The 19,475-nt window shown below is 42.3% G+C and overlaps 1 protein-coding gene across 3 annotated transcripts in view; it reads left to right on the top strand.

The window, feature by feature from the left end:
- HIC2 (HIC ZBTB transcriptional repressor 2) overlaps positions 1-19,475 on the top strand; it is a 208,277-nt gene that overhangs the window by 33,849 nt on the left and 154,953 nt on the right. For 2 of the 3 annotated variants that reach the window (XM_063964793.1, XM_063964794.1), the window contains exon 2: positions 10,021-19,270. The exons of the other annotated variant lie outside the window; for it this stretch is intronic. In XM_063964793.1, the coding sequence (XP_063820863.1) occupies positions 10,021-11,677 (1,657 nt within the window). In that variant the 3' untranslated portion in view covers positions 11,678-19,270. Of the gene's footprint in view, positions 1-10,020; positions 19,271-19,475 lie in introns of those variants that run through there. 3 annotated transcript variants of the gene reach the window in all.

Genomic DNA, 19,475 nt, shown 5'->3' on the forward strand with positions numbered 1-19,475 from the left:
GTGGACCCCTGGATTCTGCAGGTAGTATCACAGGGGTACAAACTGGAATTCGAGATGTCTCCCCCTCGCCGGTTCCTGAAGTCTGCTCTACCAAAGTCTCCCTCCGACAGGGAGGCAGTTTTGGAAGCCATTCACAAGCTGTATTCCCAGCAGGTGATAATCAAGGTACCTCTCCTACAACAGGGAAAGGGGTATTATTCCACGCTGTTTGTGGTACCGAAGCCGGACGGCTCGGTGAGACCAATTTTAAATCTAAAATCCTTGAACACTTACATAAAGAGGTTCAAATTCAAGATGGAGTCACTCAGAGCAGTGATAGCAAACCTGGAAGAAGGGGACTATATGGTGTCTCTGGACATCAAAGATGCTTATCTCCACGTCCCAATCTACCCTTCTCACCAAGGGTACCTCAGGTTTGTAGTACAAAACTGCCATTATCCGTTTCAGACGCTGCCGTTTGGGTTGTCCACGGCACCTCGGGTCTTTACCAAGGTAATGGCCGAAATGATGATTCTTCTTCGAAGAAAAGGCGTTTTAATTATCCCTTACTTGGACGATCTCCTGATAAGGGCAAGGTCCAGGGAACAGTTAGAAGTCGGAGTAGCACTATCTCAGTTAGTGTTACGTCAGCACGGGTGGATCCTAAATATTCCAAAATCGCAGCTGATTCCAACGACACGTCTCCTGTTCCTAGGAATGATTCTGGACACAGTCCAGAAAAAGGTGTTTCTCCCAGAGGAGAAGGCCAGGGAGTTATCCGAGCTAGTCAGGAATCTCCTAAAACCAGGCCAGGTGTCAGTGCATCAGTGCACGAGGGTCCTGGGAAAAATGGTGGCTTCTTACGAAGCGATTCCATTTGGAAGATTCCATGCAAGAACGTTTCAGTGGGATCTTCTGGACAAATGGTCCGGATCGCATCTTCAGATGCATCAGCGGATAACCCTGTCGCCAAGGACAAGGGTGTCTCTTCTGTGGTGGCTGCAGAGTGCTCATCTACTAGAGGGCCGCAGATTCGGCATTCAGGATTGGATCCTGGTGACCACAGATGCCAGCCTGAGAGGCTGGGGAGCAGTCACACAGGGACAAAATTTCCAGGGCTTGTGGTCAAGCATGGAAACATCTCTTCATATAAACATTCTGGAACTAAGGGCCATTTACAATGCCCTAAGTCAAGCAAAACCCCTGCTTCAGGGTCAGGCGGTATTGATCCAATCGGACAATATCACGTCAGTCGCCCACGTAAACAGACAGGGCGGCACGAGAAGCAGGAGGGCGATGGCAGAAGCTGCAAGGATTCTTCGCTGGGCGGAGAATCATGTGATAGCACTGTCAGCAGTGTTCATTCCGGGAGTGGACAACTGGGAAGCGGACTTCCTCAGCAGACACGACCTTCACCCGGGGGAGTGGGGACTTCATCCAGAAGTCTTCCAAGAGATGGTAAACCGTTGGGAAAAACCAAAGGTGGACATGATGGCGTCCCGTCTCAACAAAAAACTAGACGGATATTGCGCCAGGTCAAGGGACCCTCAGGCAATAGCGGTGGACGCTCTGGTAACACCATGGGTGTACCAGTCAGTGTATGTGTTCCCTCCTCTGCCTCTCATACCAAAAGTACTGAGAATCATAAAAAGGAGAGGAGTAAGAACTATACTCGTGGTTCCGGATTGGCCAAGAAGGACTTTGTACCCGGAACTTCAAGAGATGCTCACGGAGGACCCGTGGCCTCTACCTCTAAGAAAGGACCTGCTCCAGCAGGGGCCTTGTCTGTTCCAAGACTTACCGCGGCTGCGTTTGACGGCATGGCGGTTGAACGCCGGATCCTGAAGGAAAAAGGCATTCCAGAAGAAGTCATCCCTACTCTGATAAAGGCCAGGAAGGATGTAACCGCGAAACATTATCACCGCATTTGGCGAAAATATGTTGCGTGGTGTGAGGCCAAAGAGGCCCCTACAGAGGAATTTCAACTGGGTCGCTTCCTACATTTCCTGCAAACAGGACTGTCTATGGGCCTAAAATTAGGGTCCATTAAGGTTCAAATTTCGGCCCTGTCGATTTTCTTCCAAAAAGAACTGGCTTCAGTGCCTGAAGTCCAGACGTTTGTCAAAGGGGTACTGCATATACAGCCTCCTTTTGTGCCCCCGGTGGCACCTTGGGATCTCAATGTGGTTTTGGGGTTCCTAAAATCACATTGGTTTGAACCACTCACCACTGTGGAATTAAAATATCTCACATGGAAGGTGGTAATGCTGTTAGCCCTGGCTTCAGCCAGGCGTGTCTCAGAATTGGCGGCTTTATCTTATAAAAGCCCTTACCTGATTTTTCACACGGATAGGGCAGAATTGAGGACTCGTCCTCAATTTCTCCCAAAGGTGGTTTCAGCGTTTCACGTGAACCAGCCTATTGTGGTGCCTGCGGCTACTAGGGACTTGGAGGACTCCAAGTTACTGGACGTAGTCAGGGCCCTCAAAATATATATTTCCAGGACGGCTGGAGTCAGGAAATCTGACTCGCTGTTTATCCTGTATGCACCCAACAAGCTGGGTGCTCCTGCTTCTAAGCAGACGATTGCTCGTTGGATTTGTAGTACAATTCAGCTTGCGCATTCTGTGGCAGGCCTGCCACAGCCAAAATCTGTAAAAGCCCATTCCACAAGGAAGGTGGGCTCATCTTGGGCGGCTGCCCGAGGGGTCTCGGCTTTACAACTTTGCCGAGCAGCTACTTGGTCAGGGGCAAACACGTTTGCTAAATTCTACAAATTTGATACCCTGGCTGAGGAGGACCTGGAGTTCTCTCATTCGGTGCTGCAGAGTCATCCGCACTCTCCCGCCCGTTTGGGAGCTTTGGTATAATCCCCATGGTCCTTACGGAGTCCCAGCATCCACTTAGGACGTTAGAGAAAATAAGAATTTACTTACCGATAATTCTATTTCTCATAGTCCGTAGTGGATGCTGGGCGCCCATCCCAAGTGCGGATTGTCTGCAATACTTGTATATAGTTATTGTTACAAAATTCGGGTTATTGTTGTGAGCCATCTTTTCAGAGGCTCCTTCGTTTATCATACTGTTAACTGGGTTCAGATCACAGGTTGTACGGTGTGATTGGTGTGGCTGGTATGAGTCTTACCCGGGATTCAATATCCTTCCTTATTATGTACGCTCGTCCGGGCACAGTATCCTAACTGAGGCTTGGAGGAGGGTCATAGGGGGAGGAGCCAGTGCACACCAGCTAGTTCAAGCTTTTACTTTTGTGCCCAGTCTCCTGCGGAGCCGCTATTCCCCATGGTCCTTACGGAGTCCCAGCATCCACTACGGACTATGAGAAATAGAATTATCGGTAAGTAAATTCTTATTTTTTATATATATATATATATATATATATATATATATATATATATATATATATATATATATATATATATAATATTATACACACAGAGAGAGAGAGATAAAATACATATGTCATTATCTCAGTAGAGGACCCAAAAGTGTGGGATTTTGACACTTGGATAAGGGATACTCAACCTGTATACATTTACCTTGCACAAGTGCTATAGATTTTGCCATTTGGATCCAAGCCATGGTGCAGACCCTTTCTATTCTGCACTTGTTACCAGCCCGTCAGACTGACAACATTACAGTAATGTCAGCCACGACGACTGTGCGCACCCGAACAGAACACTTAAATTGCTCCGTCAGGTGCCATCTAGTGGCCGCCAGTGTGCAAAACTCTTTTATTCCCCCGTAGAGCAAGGAGCAGTGTTAGCCTTATATAGGATGCTCTGCATCATGGGTTTTCAACCTATGACCCTCCAGGTGCTGTTGAACTACACATATCAGCATGCCCTGCCTCAGTTTTATCATGCCTTAATAGCAAACCTGTGGCAGGGCATGCTGGGATGTATAGTTCCACAGCAGCTAGAGGGCCGCAGGTTAAAGTCCCATGGTCTACATAAGGGATGGGGAACCTTTTTCTTTCTACCGAGGGCCATTTGGATATTTATAAAATCCTTCGGGGGCCATACAAAAATTCTCAACTTAAAAAATTACCCTGCCCCCCAGTAGGTCTGCCCCTTAGAAGTACTGCGCGCGCGCGCCAAAAAAATGTGTGTGGTCAGTTAAAATGGGACGTGATACACATATGCCCCTAATAGTGCAGTGCCAGATCCACAATTGCCCCCACAGTGCCAGGTATACAAATGCCCCTCACAGTGCCAGGTGTACAGATGCCCCTCACAGTGCCAGGTGTACAGATGCCCCCCACAGTGCCAGGTATACAAATGCCCCCCCCCGTGCTGCTTGCTGCTCCTTTCGGCGGGACATGGAGGAGAGCGCGGCTATGTTGGGCGGCGGGGTGTAGGACTTGAAACCAGCCGCCAGTTCGAGAGCCAATCAGAGCTCGTGGACCGGCAGCCGCGGCTCATGATTGGCTGCCGGTCCGCGAGCTCTGATTGGCTCACGAACCGGCGGCTGGTTTCAAGTCCTACACGCTGCCGCTCCCACCGGAAATAGCCGCACTCTCCTCCCTGTTCTGACAGCTGAGAGACGCTGCCGCCGGACTGAGCGGCGGCGTGTCTCACTGAGAGAAGCGGGTGGGCCGGAGCAAACGGCTTCGCAGGCCTTATACGGCCCGCGGGCCGGAGGTTCCCCACCGCTGGTCTACATGATTGGTGACCAGCATTGGTACATAGAAACAAAATTTTAACATTTGGTTACATGTAGTTCTTTGTATTAGTTGCAGTATTTCCAGGTGAAATGATGAGCGCACACACAATGAAGGTCTCTTATTAATGCGGCTGTCTGCCATACCAATATTATATTATGTATTGGTTATTTTGCACTGCAAGGTGCATTGTGTATTATATGGAAGTTGCAGGTGTATTTTCTGCAGGTCTTTATCTTCTGCAGATTTGGATCATCATGTCACAGGTCCTAATTTATTTTGATTTATTTAGTTGTGTTTTTTGCAATTACATTGTGAGACACTCTAACGGGGTGGTATTCAGTATGCCGGCTGTTGGGATCCCGACGCTCAGTATACCAGCGCCGGTGTGGTTGTTCTTGTACAGTGGTTTTGTTTCTTCGGTAAACTTGATCTATACTATTCTGTAAATAAAATGAGAAATCTCTCTTGTGTAAAGGGGGTACTCACGGCGCGATATTCTAAGCAATCTGACTAGATTGCTTAGAATTTAAGCATTATCGCTCCGTGTGTACACGCGATAGCGATGCGCAGTCCTGCGCATCGCTATCGCTAGATTGGCCTATCTAGCGGGTCACTCACTTCACCCGCTGGGTGAAATGAGCACCCCCCGCATGCTCAGCACAGATCGCGCTGTGCTGAGCGGCGGGAGAGATGTGTGCTGAGCGGTTCGCTCAGCACACATCTCTCCCCCATCGGCTCATCTATATGGGCATTTATACAATCGGTAAACTGAACAGTCTAATGCAATCTAATCTGGTAATTTGGGGTATATAAACATCTATAAAAAAAATAAAAATCTTGTTTTTTTAATTTTCTGTTTCTTTTTAGAGAGCTCTGTTTTTAATAGGGGTTTGGTTGAGTTAGAGATTGGTCAATACTTGTGATTCCATATTGCTTGGCTGTGTTACCTCAAAGTCCCCCCTCCTGTCCTGCTATAGGATCAGTCCTCCGCTTCCTGCTGAGCCTGGCAGCCTGCACTTCTGCGCGCAACACACATTTTCCAGAGTCTGTGTGGTCTCTTTTGTCCAGTCTCCTTGCTACGCAGTGCCCGCCTGTGCCAGCTGCTTTTCTGAGGAAGGGGAAAAGAAAAGGTGGTGGCTTATTTTTCACTTCTCTCTTCTTTCTGCATGTCCTTTTCACTCTACAGCACTTTAAAAACAGAAAATGAAGGCCCGCAAACAAGCAAATTGGTTGTGTATTTTATTTGTACGTTTTCAATTGAGCTTGTTTCTTTCGCAACCCTCTTAAATCCACAAATGAAACCGAATTGCATCCCTTTCCCAACACCACCCAAAAAATAAAAAGGAAAAAGATGGCTAAATCTGGAGAGGAGGGAGGAGATGTATGTCCCTCCACCTTGTACAAACAAAATGGGAAGAAGCCCTTGAATGGGAATAGCACAACAATGGAGCATATGGCAGAAGCCTGCTTATTGGGCTTTATTAGCTGAGCAGTGTAAAGTGCAGCCTGATAGACAGTTGATCTGATATATAAAAGCGCTAATTCTGGATTTCTATGCAGCCTTCACATGTACTGGTCACTATTATAAGAGAGATGTCATCTTGGTTTATGGGCCTTTCCTGTGCGAGTCCTTTTTACTAACATGCTGCATTCTCCTTATGGCTTTATTTAATTTATTCATCACATCCATGATCACATTAACAACACTGTCCAACTGCTGTATCTTTTTCCATATACAAGCCCTCCCACTATTTTGTTACAACACCTAGTACCCACTCCCTGAATGCATATTATCTGAGATATAACAATGATCTCTTTCTGTATATAAATAATTGGCACATTGAAAGTATTGTATCATGTGACTGGACCCTTATTTTTGTGACAGAGGTGATTTTGGAGGCTTCCCCCATACATTGCTTGCAGAATAAGCTTTGCAGGGATTGGTGTGGTGTTTTTTTGTTTTTGTTTTTTTTTTCTCTGTTGAAATATTATGTAACATGTAAACAGCTGACTTGTTGGTTCCTGTAATGAGACTGTTCAGTGAGCAATAGTTCTCTCCAAATGAATCCACATTAGTTTGGTTATAACCAGGCTACAGGCATAGTGATAATGATGCTTAATTTTCTCTGCTTTTCTGTAATCTATTTGGTTTTTCTCTCCAGCCTTGAGGCCCATACACATTAGACGATGTCGCTTTGTGAGCGACATCGTCTAATGTTTCCCCCTCCCGGGCCGGCCGACTATACACACTGAGCGATATGACCGCTCATATCGCTCAGTGACGTCACGCCCCCGCCAGCCCTGCATGAAGGTCGTGGACGACAGTCCACATCCTTCATGCATGCCCTACCGACAGCGTCGATTGTTGCCGACCCGCGGGGCCGCGCATCGGTCGTTGCTGGCGGCATACACACTTGACGATAAAATGAGCGACGTCGCTCAAGGAGGGGGAAAATGAGCGACGTCGCTCATTTTATCGTTAAGTGTGTACGGACCTTTAGACCGTTTCCTTTTTCATTTCCATCTTTTGTAGTCTATTTTCTTCCCCAGGTGTTACACATTATCAGAATCTGCTTTTGAAACTTCAGTTGATCTAACCTGTATACTATTTGTGTCTCTTTTTATTCTGTTTATATCCTCTTTTTCTTATACTTTCTCTTTCTCAACTCTCCTCAATTCCGTCTCAGCCTGTCTCTCGCTCTCGCACACTCTTTCGCTCTCTCTTTCTCTCTCTCTGGGCCCCGCAGGCAAGCCTTTGCATATGGTTTAAATTGACTGCGAACCTTGTCAGCTGAACTTTGCTTGACTCGAAGTAGTTTTTGCTTTAGCTTGGGCAGTGTTTGTGCATTTCTGACTTATGAGGCTTGCCTCTTCATTTTGCAGTATAAAAGCACAGTTTCCTCCTGCTTCTTCTTTGCTTGTGATAATGCAGAACACATTGTAGTGTAAGGCAGTGTATCCAGGCAGGATTGTTAGATGTAGAACTATCCAGCAGACACTGGAACACATTGCATACAGCAACTCATGTAAGAAAGGGGGTGGCTTTTTATTGAATTACGTCCAACATTCCACCTATGAATATACCATTGATTACGTATTTCAAAGATTTCTTCCTCTTGCACTTATATATAAAGATGTTCGAAGATACTTGTAGCTGCTTGTGCTCATTGATTTATTCCCATAGGTTATGGCCTCTGCTACTAATTGCACCAAATGGGGTAATGTGCTGTGACAGAAGAGCTTTGATTTAAATCAAGTTCGAATCATGTAGGCCGTGTAATGTAATTTCTATTATGAATCTGGAAGGTGCTGTACATTACAAGGAAATCGCACCTAGATCAAGCGGCATATTAGACAATGTAGTAACCATTAAAATTGACCTTTTGAAAACTAGTTTGAATGCAAGCCTATCCAGGTTAACCTGAATGCTATGCTAGTGGAGAACAATGATCCACTGCTCTTTTGTCTCCATCCCTATGAAATTATTTAATTGTCTAACAAACCACCTGATCCATATGCAGTTTTATTGTTCTTCACTGTTTTCCAGATTTATATTGCATGTAATTCTCTCACCTGTGTGGGCATGTTACCGGAGAGGATCGGTGATGTGACTGCTTCTTCCTGTTGTAGCAGCTGTGTATACTTGGATTACTATTGTTCACACGTTTACTACTGGAACATAGTGCTGTGTTTTTGTTTTGTTTTTCATACATATTCACACACACACACACACACACACACACACACACACACACACACACACACACACACACACACACTATGTGTGTATATATGATGCCAAAGAAAAGCACTACCCACCAAATACAGCATAAAAAGATTTACTTGTTTAGTCCATGCTTGTATAAATGCAATATTTCGGTCCTTTCTGGACCTTTTTCAAGCAGCTCAACCTGTGCAACAGGTCACTAACAATGTACTAAAGCATAAAACCAGATCCCGATCTTTTCATGTGTTGACCATTTCCGTGTCACACTGTCGACCATTTGGAGTCAACCTTCTGACTGTCGACCCATTGACCCATAACCGTTAGGTATACATCCGTTTAACATTTTCTTAAACCCATTGTGGCCATATTTGTTATCTTGTCTGGGATTCTATTGACGACAAAACTATATATATATATTTTTTTTTTCTTTCTTGATCTCTTCTTAAAGTACATTGGGATTCTCTTGCCACTACTAAGATAGGTCTCAGTATTTCTTACATAGTACAGCGGGTGTGGATCATTAGATCAACAGTGTCTAGGTTGACAATGTTTAGGTCGACATGGTTTCTATGTCGACATGTGTTAGGTCAAAAGGTCGACATGAGTGTTTTTTTGTGTGTGTTTTCTTCGTAGAGTGACCGGGAACCCCAATTAGTGCACGTGTCCCCTCGCATAGCTCTCTTTGCTCGCCATGCTTCGGGCAAGGTGCCTTGCTTCGCTCGTCACAGATTACCATTCCAATCGTAGTCCACGTGGATCGTTAAGTATGAAAAAGTAAAAAATTTGAAAAACTCATGTCAACTTTTTGACCTGTCGACCTAACACAGGTCGACCTAGAAACCCTGTCGACCTTCCGTGACTGTCTACATTTAGTGGTCGACCTAAACACTGTCGATCTTCAGACCGGAAACAAGTACAGCCACTAGCTGATAACGGGCTTTAAAGTATACATGATATATGTGTATGTATGTGTGTGTGTGTATATATATATATATATATATATATATAAAGTATCCCATATCCAAATATTCCAAAATACGGACTTTTTTGAGTGACATAGTGAAACCTTTGTTTTCTGATGGCTCAATGTGCGCAAACTTGTATTAAAAATATTGTATTAAATGACCCTCAGGCTGTCTGTAGAAGGTGTATATGAAACATAAATGAATTGTGTGAATGTAGACACACTTTGTTTAATGCACAAAGTTATAAAAAATATTGGCTAAAATTACCTTCAGGCTGTGTGTATAAGGTGTATATGAAACATAAATGCATTCTGTGCTTAGATTTAGGTAACATCACCATGATATCTCATTATGGTATGCAATTATTCCGAAATACGGAAAAATCCGATATCCAAAATACCTCTGGTCCCAAGCATTTTGGATAAGGGATACTCAACCTGTGTATATGTATGTATGTTTGTTTATTTTTTCTCATTGGAACAGGTTAATATCAAGCATTCATAACAACATAGATTACCTAAAATATAATAAAGTTTAAATATATTGCAGAATTTTTGTTTTGCTCATTATTAACTATGGCCTTTTAATGGATTTAGACAATATTGGTATTAAACGTGGTATGCAGCATGTATCTTTTGCTAATTTATGTTTTTTATTTCCCTCAGGAAGAGCACATTGAATGAGAAGGGGGAAATGGATCTGCCAAACCATGCCAAACAACTGCTGCTTCAGCTGAATCAGCAACGAGCCAAAGGTTTCTTATGTGATGTTATCATTGTGGTGGAAAATGCCCTGTTCCGAGCTCACAAGAACATCCTTGCCGCCAGCAGCATGTACTTTAAGTCTCTTGTTCTTCATGACAACTTGATCAATCTTGATACGGATATGGTAAATCCAGCTGTTTTCCGCCAGATTCTGGACTTTATCTACACCGGTAAACTTTTGACATCCGACCAGCCAGGAGAGCAGAACTTCAGCGCCCTTCTCACTGCAGCAAGCTACCTCCAGCTCCATGACTTGGCGACTCTTTGTCGGAAGAAGTTGAAGCGTGCTGGGAAGCCATTTGTTGGAAAGCTTGGAATACCCAGCATAGGCCGAGTTGGAAGAAGTCACAGGCTATCCAATCCCCCACTTGCTCACATGCGATTTTCTGGGTCCTTGGATGGCAACAAGGGTCCCAACTCAAATGAGTTATCCAAAGCTGCAGGGCAAGAAGAAGAGATGTTTATTAGCAACCCCAAGCAGGAAAATAGCCACCCTTTAAGTCGAGGTACAGGGAGCAATAGCAGCCTCAATAACAGCATTAATGGGAGTGATCATGAGCTAGGTCTTGACCTTTCTAAGAAAAGCCCGTCCCTACCTGCACAAGAAGAGAATATACAAGCAGACGGTCATGCAGGCAGTCCAAAAGCTGTCTCAGCATCTGTAGCCAATAGTGCCTCATATGAAGAATCCTCCCTCCAAAAAAGAGACGGCGAACCAATGGAAGTAGAGGAGAACCACTCTGAATCCGGGCCAAAGAAAAACCACCGCCACAACTCCCGTAAAAAAGAGTGGGATAGGAAAGAGGGGGAAACGTCTCCAAAGGAAGGAGAACCTATGCCCAATGGAGTTATTGTGGGGCCTATGTCAATGGAAAGAAATTCTATTGGAGGCTATACGTCTGAGCAGAGTTTCCAGTGTAAGGAGGAGGTAGAAAATGGCAAAGATAACAGTGAGGAGAGTGGACATAGTGAGAATGAGAGTGAGCATCCTAGTGCCAACTATGTTTACAGACAAGATGGATTTGAGACTGTGCCATTTGGTGACAACCTGTATGTCTGTATCCCCTGTGGAAAGGGATTTCCTAATTCTGAGCAACTAAATGCCCATGTGGAAACGCACACTGAAGAGGAGCTATATATCAAAGAGGAGGATTCCTACTGTAAGGAAGAAGCAGAGGATCTGTCCACTCCCAATACAACCTTTCCTAATGAATCTCGGCCATTCAAGTGCTCTGTGTGTGAGAGGAGCTACAAAGACCCAGCCACCCTACGACAGCATGAGAAAACGCATTGGCTGACCCGTCCCTTCCCATGTAACATCTGTGGCAAGATGTTCACACAACGAGGAACCATGACCCGCCATATGAGGAGCCACTTGGGCCTCAAACCCTTTGCTTGTGAAGAATGTGGGATGCGCTTTACTAGGCAATATCGACTGACCGAGCACATGCGTGTCCACTCAGGGGAAAAGCCCTATGAATGTCAGCTCTGCGGTGGTAAATTCACCCAGCAGCGCAATCTGATAAGTCACCTGCGTATGCACACCTCCCCATCCTAAACCAAAGACTCTTGTGACACCCTAAGAATGTGCTTCTCGTGCACACAAACACACACAAACCAATTTACCTTCCTGATGGCTTGCTGCTTTAAGGGTACCTGTTTTCCAGTTATGTTGCATCAAAGATGGTAGAAAGGGGACGTAAAGCCTCCCCTGAGCTTTAACGTGTAACAAACTGCAACAACATTTCAAGTTATGGTACAGTGGAAGCCTATTATGTGTCACCTCCACTTCTCTAAATGAAGAGTAAATTAGATCCCCATCATTCTTCACCTTTGTCTTCAGGACCTACACAAAGACTTCAAGGGCCCTCTTGCTAAGAATTGGCTGTAATGTTCTGGCATAAAGCTGGTGAAATTACCATGTTTTATTGTGCGAGGAGGCACCCTGGTACATACAGTCATGCTTACATTTGGGTTTGCAGGTGTGTTTGGATAGGGGGCTTCTTGGTGTAGGGTCGCTGAAAGAATGTTAGACACCCTGCTGTGTCCACACCTTTCTACATCTGTCCAGCCTTAAGAGGTGCTGGCCTCCTAGTTGTATCCATGAATGAAAACCAAGAAAACCTCACATCTCCCTCTCCTGGTTACCACTGTGGGCATCTGAATAGCATCATGCCAAGTTGTCCCTAATTTACACCAATGAATAGATGGCTGAAGGTGGGCTGGCACTTTTCAGGGGCACTTGGTAACCAATGGCTGTGAATTCTTTGCATGTTCCTTCTTGGTATCTTACTTCCTTCTGAAGGCCCTTTTCTCCACAGACTGGAAACTAACTTTTGCCCAACAGTTGCACCCAAGTGAGCCAGTGGGAGGGAGGTCGTCTCTCTCTCTCTCTCTCTCCTTTTTCTTTTTTTCTGCCTTCCTCTTTTCTTTTTGTGTTTCCTATCCATAATAGGTACGTGTCTCAGTACTGGGCTGTGGGAGACTTATTTGAATTACATTTTGAATCTGTGAATTTTTGAACTGGAAGTTTAAGATTAATATTTGGGGTGGTGGGTTAGGATTCTTGCTTTCACTACTCAATTTCACATTATTGAGCTTTCCGTGTAAAGATGAGCATGGTAACTCATTCTCTTCTTCTGAGGGCTCCCAGTGCTTTGTTACAGTGCACAATGTCCTGCTTACATGACTCAAAAAGTGTTAGGACGGTAGGAGGTTATCAGTATCTCCAACACCTCAAAAAAATAGGATAAGAAAATCTACTTTGATGACAGACTGGCTTCTAGCTCTAGCCTATCTGTAAGAGAAGAGGATTCTAACCATATTGCTGTTCATGGTGACTTGTCACCGACTCGGTACTCCTGTGTGTGTGTGTGTGTGTGTGTGTATCTATGTGTCAGCCTGTTTTGGCTGTGTATGTTGTGGCATGTGAGATGGAAGGATGTGATGAACTGGTCACTTTTGCTACCTCTTGAACTCTTGATAAGTAAGAAGCTTTTGCATAGTTTTTTTTTTCTTTGATGTAAGTAAATGTGTAAAGTTAGAACATTTAAATTAAATGAGAAACATTAAAAACATAAGACTGTCAGGAATTTGCCACCCTTTCCTCTACGTTATGGTTACAAATTCTGATCCCAAAAAATTAACAGAACCCAAAGAAATCTTTTCTGAAGTAAACCAAAATAATTACCAACCCCTTTCTTCAACACACAACCAACTCCTCTCCGTCTACTGTGACTGCTCAGCTATGGATTGCAGGGCATCTTCTCTAGTGACGGAGTTGCAAATGGCACATGGTCGATAATGCTTTTATTGACAAGTAGTCTGTAATATGGAAATGAATAGTGCTATTCACAGTGGAGCTGTGCAGGAGTATAACTATATTCACCTCTGAATCTCTGGTTCAGTTTCCCCTCTATATAACGGGGTCATGCAGAGTTATTTTGTCTACTGCATTATTAGGGGCTGTTTATTCTGAATGCCCACTTTCCCCAACTCTTACTTTAATGTGCACTACAGCTGGATCTGGTGCAGTATAGGCCACATCATTAGTATGAACGTCTACCAACCCATGCTGTTTCTATCAGGATGGAAATTTTCCAATCCACGGGAAATATTCTTGGAGGGAAAAAAATGGAATCCTTTAATTTAATTAATTAACCAAATAAATCCTTTAATTAACCAAAGTGTTACATAGTCTCCCAGTATCCGTACAAATTATCTTAGCTGCTGTTTGAAGCAAATCAGAATCTAGGACTTCCCAAACAACGAAGCGCATAGCCTTACCCTCATGGTAATTGCAGAATCCAAGTTTACATTTGTCTTTTAAGACCAAAAATCTAAAACTAAAGAAATGAATCTGATTCAGCTGCAAACAAATATCTTCCTTCTGATGTTAATTTGGTGGGAGATTTTTTTTTTTTTTTTTTCTCTTATTGTTCAGTCCTGTTGCTTAACCAAAGCCAAACATGTAATGGTGTAATAAGAAAATTCTAAATAGAAAACTGCCCTCATATCTGCTAAAAAGGTCAAATTGAGTGCTCTTACAATGGAAGCAATATGGAACTCTTACTCCTATCTTCCTTTTGTTTTCTGAGCTGCATTAGGGGCGATTGCTTGTTCTGTAGCAGAGGCTTTGTATACAGTCATTTTCTAAGATCTGAGACAGAATACCTTTTGGGTCGCCAATCATTTGATCTACATAATCTGAGTATCCCTTATATCTTAAGTGCCCAGAGTGATCCAATTGCTCCCATGGTAAGCCAGCAACTAGCAGATTTCTGCCGGCACCCTCCTCAGAGTGCAAGCAGAAATCTGTGCTAACTTGTGCTTACCTCGTGCGATAACAGCATCTCGGCTGATACTTAACCTGGGAGATGCAGTTTACCGCAACTATGCCCTGGGCATTAGTTGTGGTGGTAAAGTGCACTTCCCGGGTTTAGTTAGGGGCACAATGCTGCAATTGAATAGCCCCGGGCACTTAACCCGGGAGCTACATCCTGGCGATGCTAATTGAATTGTCCCCATATTTTGTAACAGTGTGTGAAATGTGCAACCAGCAAATTATATATACAGTTCTGATACAGTCTTTAATATGGTTGTAGTTTCTTGGACACACAGATGAGGGCAATGCTAGACTGTTCTGCACAACAGAATGCATGTGCCATATAGACTATGTATTGTGTCGGGCGGCAGCAGCTGTCAAATTTGTTGAAAAAGCAATAACGAAAGAGCAGAAAAGAGCGAAAAAAAGGAAGCCCATTGACCTGTATTGGAACAATCATTGGCTATTGATAATGGGACTGAACTTTTTATAGTGTGTGTGTGTATATAGACCTTGACACACACATTCTAGTATAGATTTATGGGGAGATGTGGCGCTGTAGAAGACAGATATATATTGCATTTACAGCCTTATTAAAAAAGAGTAAATGTTGGGGGTTTTCTGGGGGAAGGAGGGGGATGTACATGGCATTTGTTGTAATTTACTAAAATCATATTAGTGTTTATTGCCCCGGAAGGGGGTCATTAACTAATTATGGATATAAATGGATTCCAAGTCTATATCCTCCAAGTAACCCCTGACCAACAAGAAAAAAAAAAGTTCCTTTAAATCTCATAATTGATATCCCTCCTGTAACTTCCTGCAATGACCTCATGATTTAACAACTAACAGTTTGCTCATAAGACAGTTGTACAATACAGTCTTTCAGTTTTTTTTTTCGAAACAGTAGTGTTAAAAATAGAACTGTACTAGCAATGTTTGGGTGATCGTTTAGACTTTTTATGATCTGTCCATACCAAAAATTGGTACTGCAATTATTGCTTACAGTGATTTCATCATGATCAGTTTCTCATTACAACCCCTTAAAGCAAACGACAATTCAGACTGCACCTTCACTCGTGTGTATCTGAAAAATCTTGGCTCAGAATATTTAGCTTTTTACAAGTAATTTTTTTTTTTCGTGTATATTTTTTTTTTTCTCAGCACTTATCGACACAAAGTCTGTGTATAGTTGAGCATTGTACAAATTTTTTTTTTTTTTTTTCTAAGCTAGCTGTGTAAGTTTGTGTTCTAAAGAATGAGTTAAAAAGGAAAATGCATTTCCAAACTGTGACAACATTAATAATAACAATATTTCCGAAACTTCAGGGACTGGCTACCTCCGGGCACCAAACTATCAGCCACATTTCTATGACATAGTATTGTATCAAACATTTTTCTGTATTTTATGATAAGAGCAAAACACTAGTTTCATATTAAAGCAAATTTTAAGAGTTTTGGGACCTGGGTGGAGGGGTGGGAGGTAGAGGGAGTTATATTCTGCATATGAAAATTATGCTGTAAATGGTAAAATAAAAAATGCAGCAATTTCACAATGTAAATGGCAAGCAGTGGGAAAATGCTTGTTTAATTCCTGAATGATTACTATTTTTTTTTTTTTTTTTTTTTGTCGGAGTAACAGGAAACCATTTTTAAGATGTGTAAACCATAAATAAACAAGGATGTATTATAATACCGGAAAAAGAAAACACAAAAAATAGCTTGTACCCAAATCCATAAACTATTTTTTAAACCAAAGCACATTTTGAAGAAACCAACTGGGCTCAGAAAAAAAAAAAGGAGAAAAACAAAAAAAAAACCCAAGAAATGGACTATTTATATTTATCTCATTGTTTACATAAATCTTTACAGTTTCAGACCTCAGCAATAGACCAGTCAAAATTAATTCCACATTTTCCATGGGTTTTCAGTGGCCTGATTGCTTTCATGTTTGGGAATCCTGGTTTATAAGTATTACATGACAAAGTCTTATTTGTAGACTATTAAAACGTATATAGGTTTAATATTCTTAATAGTGTGAAAAAATGTTACTGCTACCGTGGTGGTGGTGGGGTTTACATTCCCTTTTAGGGTGCGGGATACTCTGATTATGGGCTGTGTAAATGACTATGTTGGAATGACCAATGTACAGACTGCCAAGTTTTTACTGTCTGAAAAAGCCGAATTTGGAACGCCCAAAAGAGCGCATTGTATTGAATAATGCCTGCATAAACATATCATGAGTTTCTTTATTTAATCGGCAGTGTTAAAGCATTTTGCTATTCATGGTACCTACTTGTGATGTTAAAAGTCTTGGGAAACAGCATGCCTTGTCTCTGTTCTTTTTGCTATGAACAAGTTTTCCCACCTAGGGGCATATAGGCTTCCCTTGGTTGCCACTAAAACTGAATACTCCATTTTTAAGACTCTAGTTAACTGGTTTAAAACCCATGAAATCGGCATTGTCTAAAACAAAACAGAAAACCTTCAAATGAAAATTAATTTATTGGTCTATAGTGGCTAAAATCAGATGGTGTACTTTTTTTTTTTTTGCCTATGGGTAATACACTATTAATTTTGTCTGGTCTTTAATAACTAATCAAAAATGGTGCAGAATTTTGCAGTGTTTGTTTTATTTCACTATGTATGTGCAGTTCTGAATGTATTTATTTCACACCCCCTACTGGCAGCAGCAAAGAGGCAGGGTGGTTCCCCATCCATTCTGTCTTTCTACTAATCTTCTCCAGTTTATTAGACGTCCTTCTGGAAGGGCTAAGGAGAGGCTGCCACGTAGGGTTAAGATCCTTATACTGCCATAGCCCTGCAAACACTGTAAGGTTCCTGTGGCAGGATAATAGCTTAAAGACTAAAGGATTTCAACAAAAAAAAAAGAAAACAAAAAGCAAACAAACCTAAATATCCTCAGAGACTCAACAAATAGCCATAAATCACCAAGCAGGACTTTCTGTAGCTCTTCTGTTTCATACTGGATATCTTCTGTAATTCTTTTTATTCTTATTGTTACAATGTCACTTGCTTCATTTGGTATAAATATATATGTATATTTTTATTCAAGATGTTTTCTCTCCTTCCCTATTCTGTTTTGACAATGTACTAATTCCTTCAGTCCTTCAGGTACAAGAGGTGGGATGAGACCAAGAAGAGACTTGTCCCTAAATACAAGCTATTGGACAACATTATACCTCCTCCCAATTGTAATAGTCTGATGGATTGGTCTAGATCTTGTTGCTTGGTTGACAGCAGATCACATTTTTGGCTGTTCATGTTTATGACAGTGGTTTGTTTATGTGTTGCTTTAGGTTGTTGTTTTACTGATACAGAAGATGTAAATATTATGCCAAATATACAGATTAGCAAAACAATAGCCTATTTTTGTAAAAAGATGTCTTTTCTCGTTAGTATTGTAAGACAGTGGTTATTTTGGAGTGAAACCTTTTTAGTTCTATTTTAATGGGCCAGAAAATACTTAAAAATGCCATAGTTAGATTGCATCAGAACCTTTGCTTTCAGGTTTGGTTTATGGAGCTCTGTGCTTTTGTTAAAATCAGCTGACATTGCCCAGCCCAATTGCGTCCTAGTTTGTGGCACTGACCACTGGTTTCTCTTGGATATGAATGTAGTGCTGATGCATCTTCTGCTCCTGTGCCCCAACATTTTAGTTGATTACTTTAGTTACATTAATTTAAAATGGCTAATAGTTGTGAAAGGACCTCTAAACCTCATACCTGTTAATCTGATACGAAAAGTCATACTCCAACTCTCACAAACTTATGTAAAAGCTCAATATAGTGTCAGCTTGATGTTTCACATTCGGTCTTCATTTGCTGTGCTATGAAGTGCCAGCTATTTGTTTTGCCTTGAGACACCATTGTATACCCTTCAGATGGCTCAAAGGCAGGAACTGCTTTGTATAGGGAAAAGTATGCTTTCCCCCTGCACTAGTAACATTCTTCATTTCTTAGCACCACCTGATATATTTGTCTGTGCAGCACAGTTGTGAATGTTGGCTGTAGCTTTCCTGTCCAAAGGGGAATCACTGGTCCTTTTAAATTGTAATTCTAAACATACTGCATTTGACTTGGGGAAAGGCATCATCACTGTCTGGGCACTAGTGTTGTGTATGTGATTCCTGGAAAGAAAAAAGCTGGTTCCACCTGTCTGACTTCTAGGAATCTTGCCAGGGAGGCACCCTTTATTGTGTAAGAGCTTACCTTGTTTATACATCGTGAATCACTCGTTTCAGATTTAAAAAAAAAAAAAAAAGAAGCTAATTGTTGCGAGTAATTAAATAAAGATATAATTGCTCTTAAGTAACATGGAGATTACACATTCGTGTGTAAAGGTTGGGCATCTGGGGATTGTTAACCTGTTAAATCCTAGAGACTCTTTGCTTTATTCTAAGATACTTCACTACTACGTAAACGGAGTATCTAGTCATTCTGTATGCAGCACCCCTATAAAATGTGCTTCTGCTTTCTGCCCCTTTCCATCCCTAGAGGAGGAGGTGTCCTTAAGTGGTGGGCAATCTCTGTCCTGTACTGAACTGGAAAAAGAGTTTGCGTCTACCCTTCTTGTCCCTCAGTTCTACCTCTTGTCTCCTGGGGCTGTGATGTTCTCCTCATGGACTTTCTATTCAGGTCAGAGCACTCTGCTGAGGAGCTCGCACACTAGTGTCATATAGAGAAAAACAGAGAATACAGAAGATTCTGGTGATCTGAACATTTGAGAAACTTTCAGTCTTAATGTACAGTGATGAAAAACTGTTATTTTATGATCTTTTCATTAAAAGCTTGATTGAAAATGGAAGTTAATTGCTGTTTGAATCTGGCATGGTTAATTTGTTCTAGTTTCACTTTGGGATTGTGTGAAAGGGAGGGGAGAACTTGGCTCACTCGTGATGAAGAATCCACATCTGAAGTGAAGCAAAAGATGTCTGGACCATGAATGAGGATGGCTGGTACTCCTAGGTTTCAAATTTGAACAACTTCAGAGATAGATAGATATTTATTGT

This window comes from Pseudophryne corroboree, chromosome 1 (genome assembly GCF_028390025.1).
Source record: "Pseudophryne corroboree isolate aPseCor3 chromosome 1, aPseCor3.hap2, whole genome shotgun sequence".
NCBI classification, from domain to species: Eukaryota; Metazoa; Chordata; class Amphibia; order Anura; family Myobatrachidae; genus Pseudophryne; species Pseudophryne corroboree.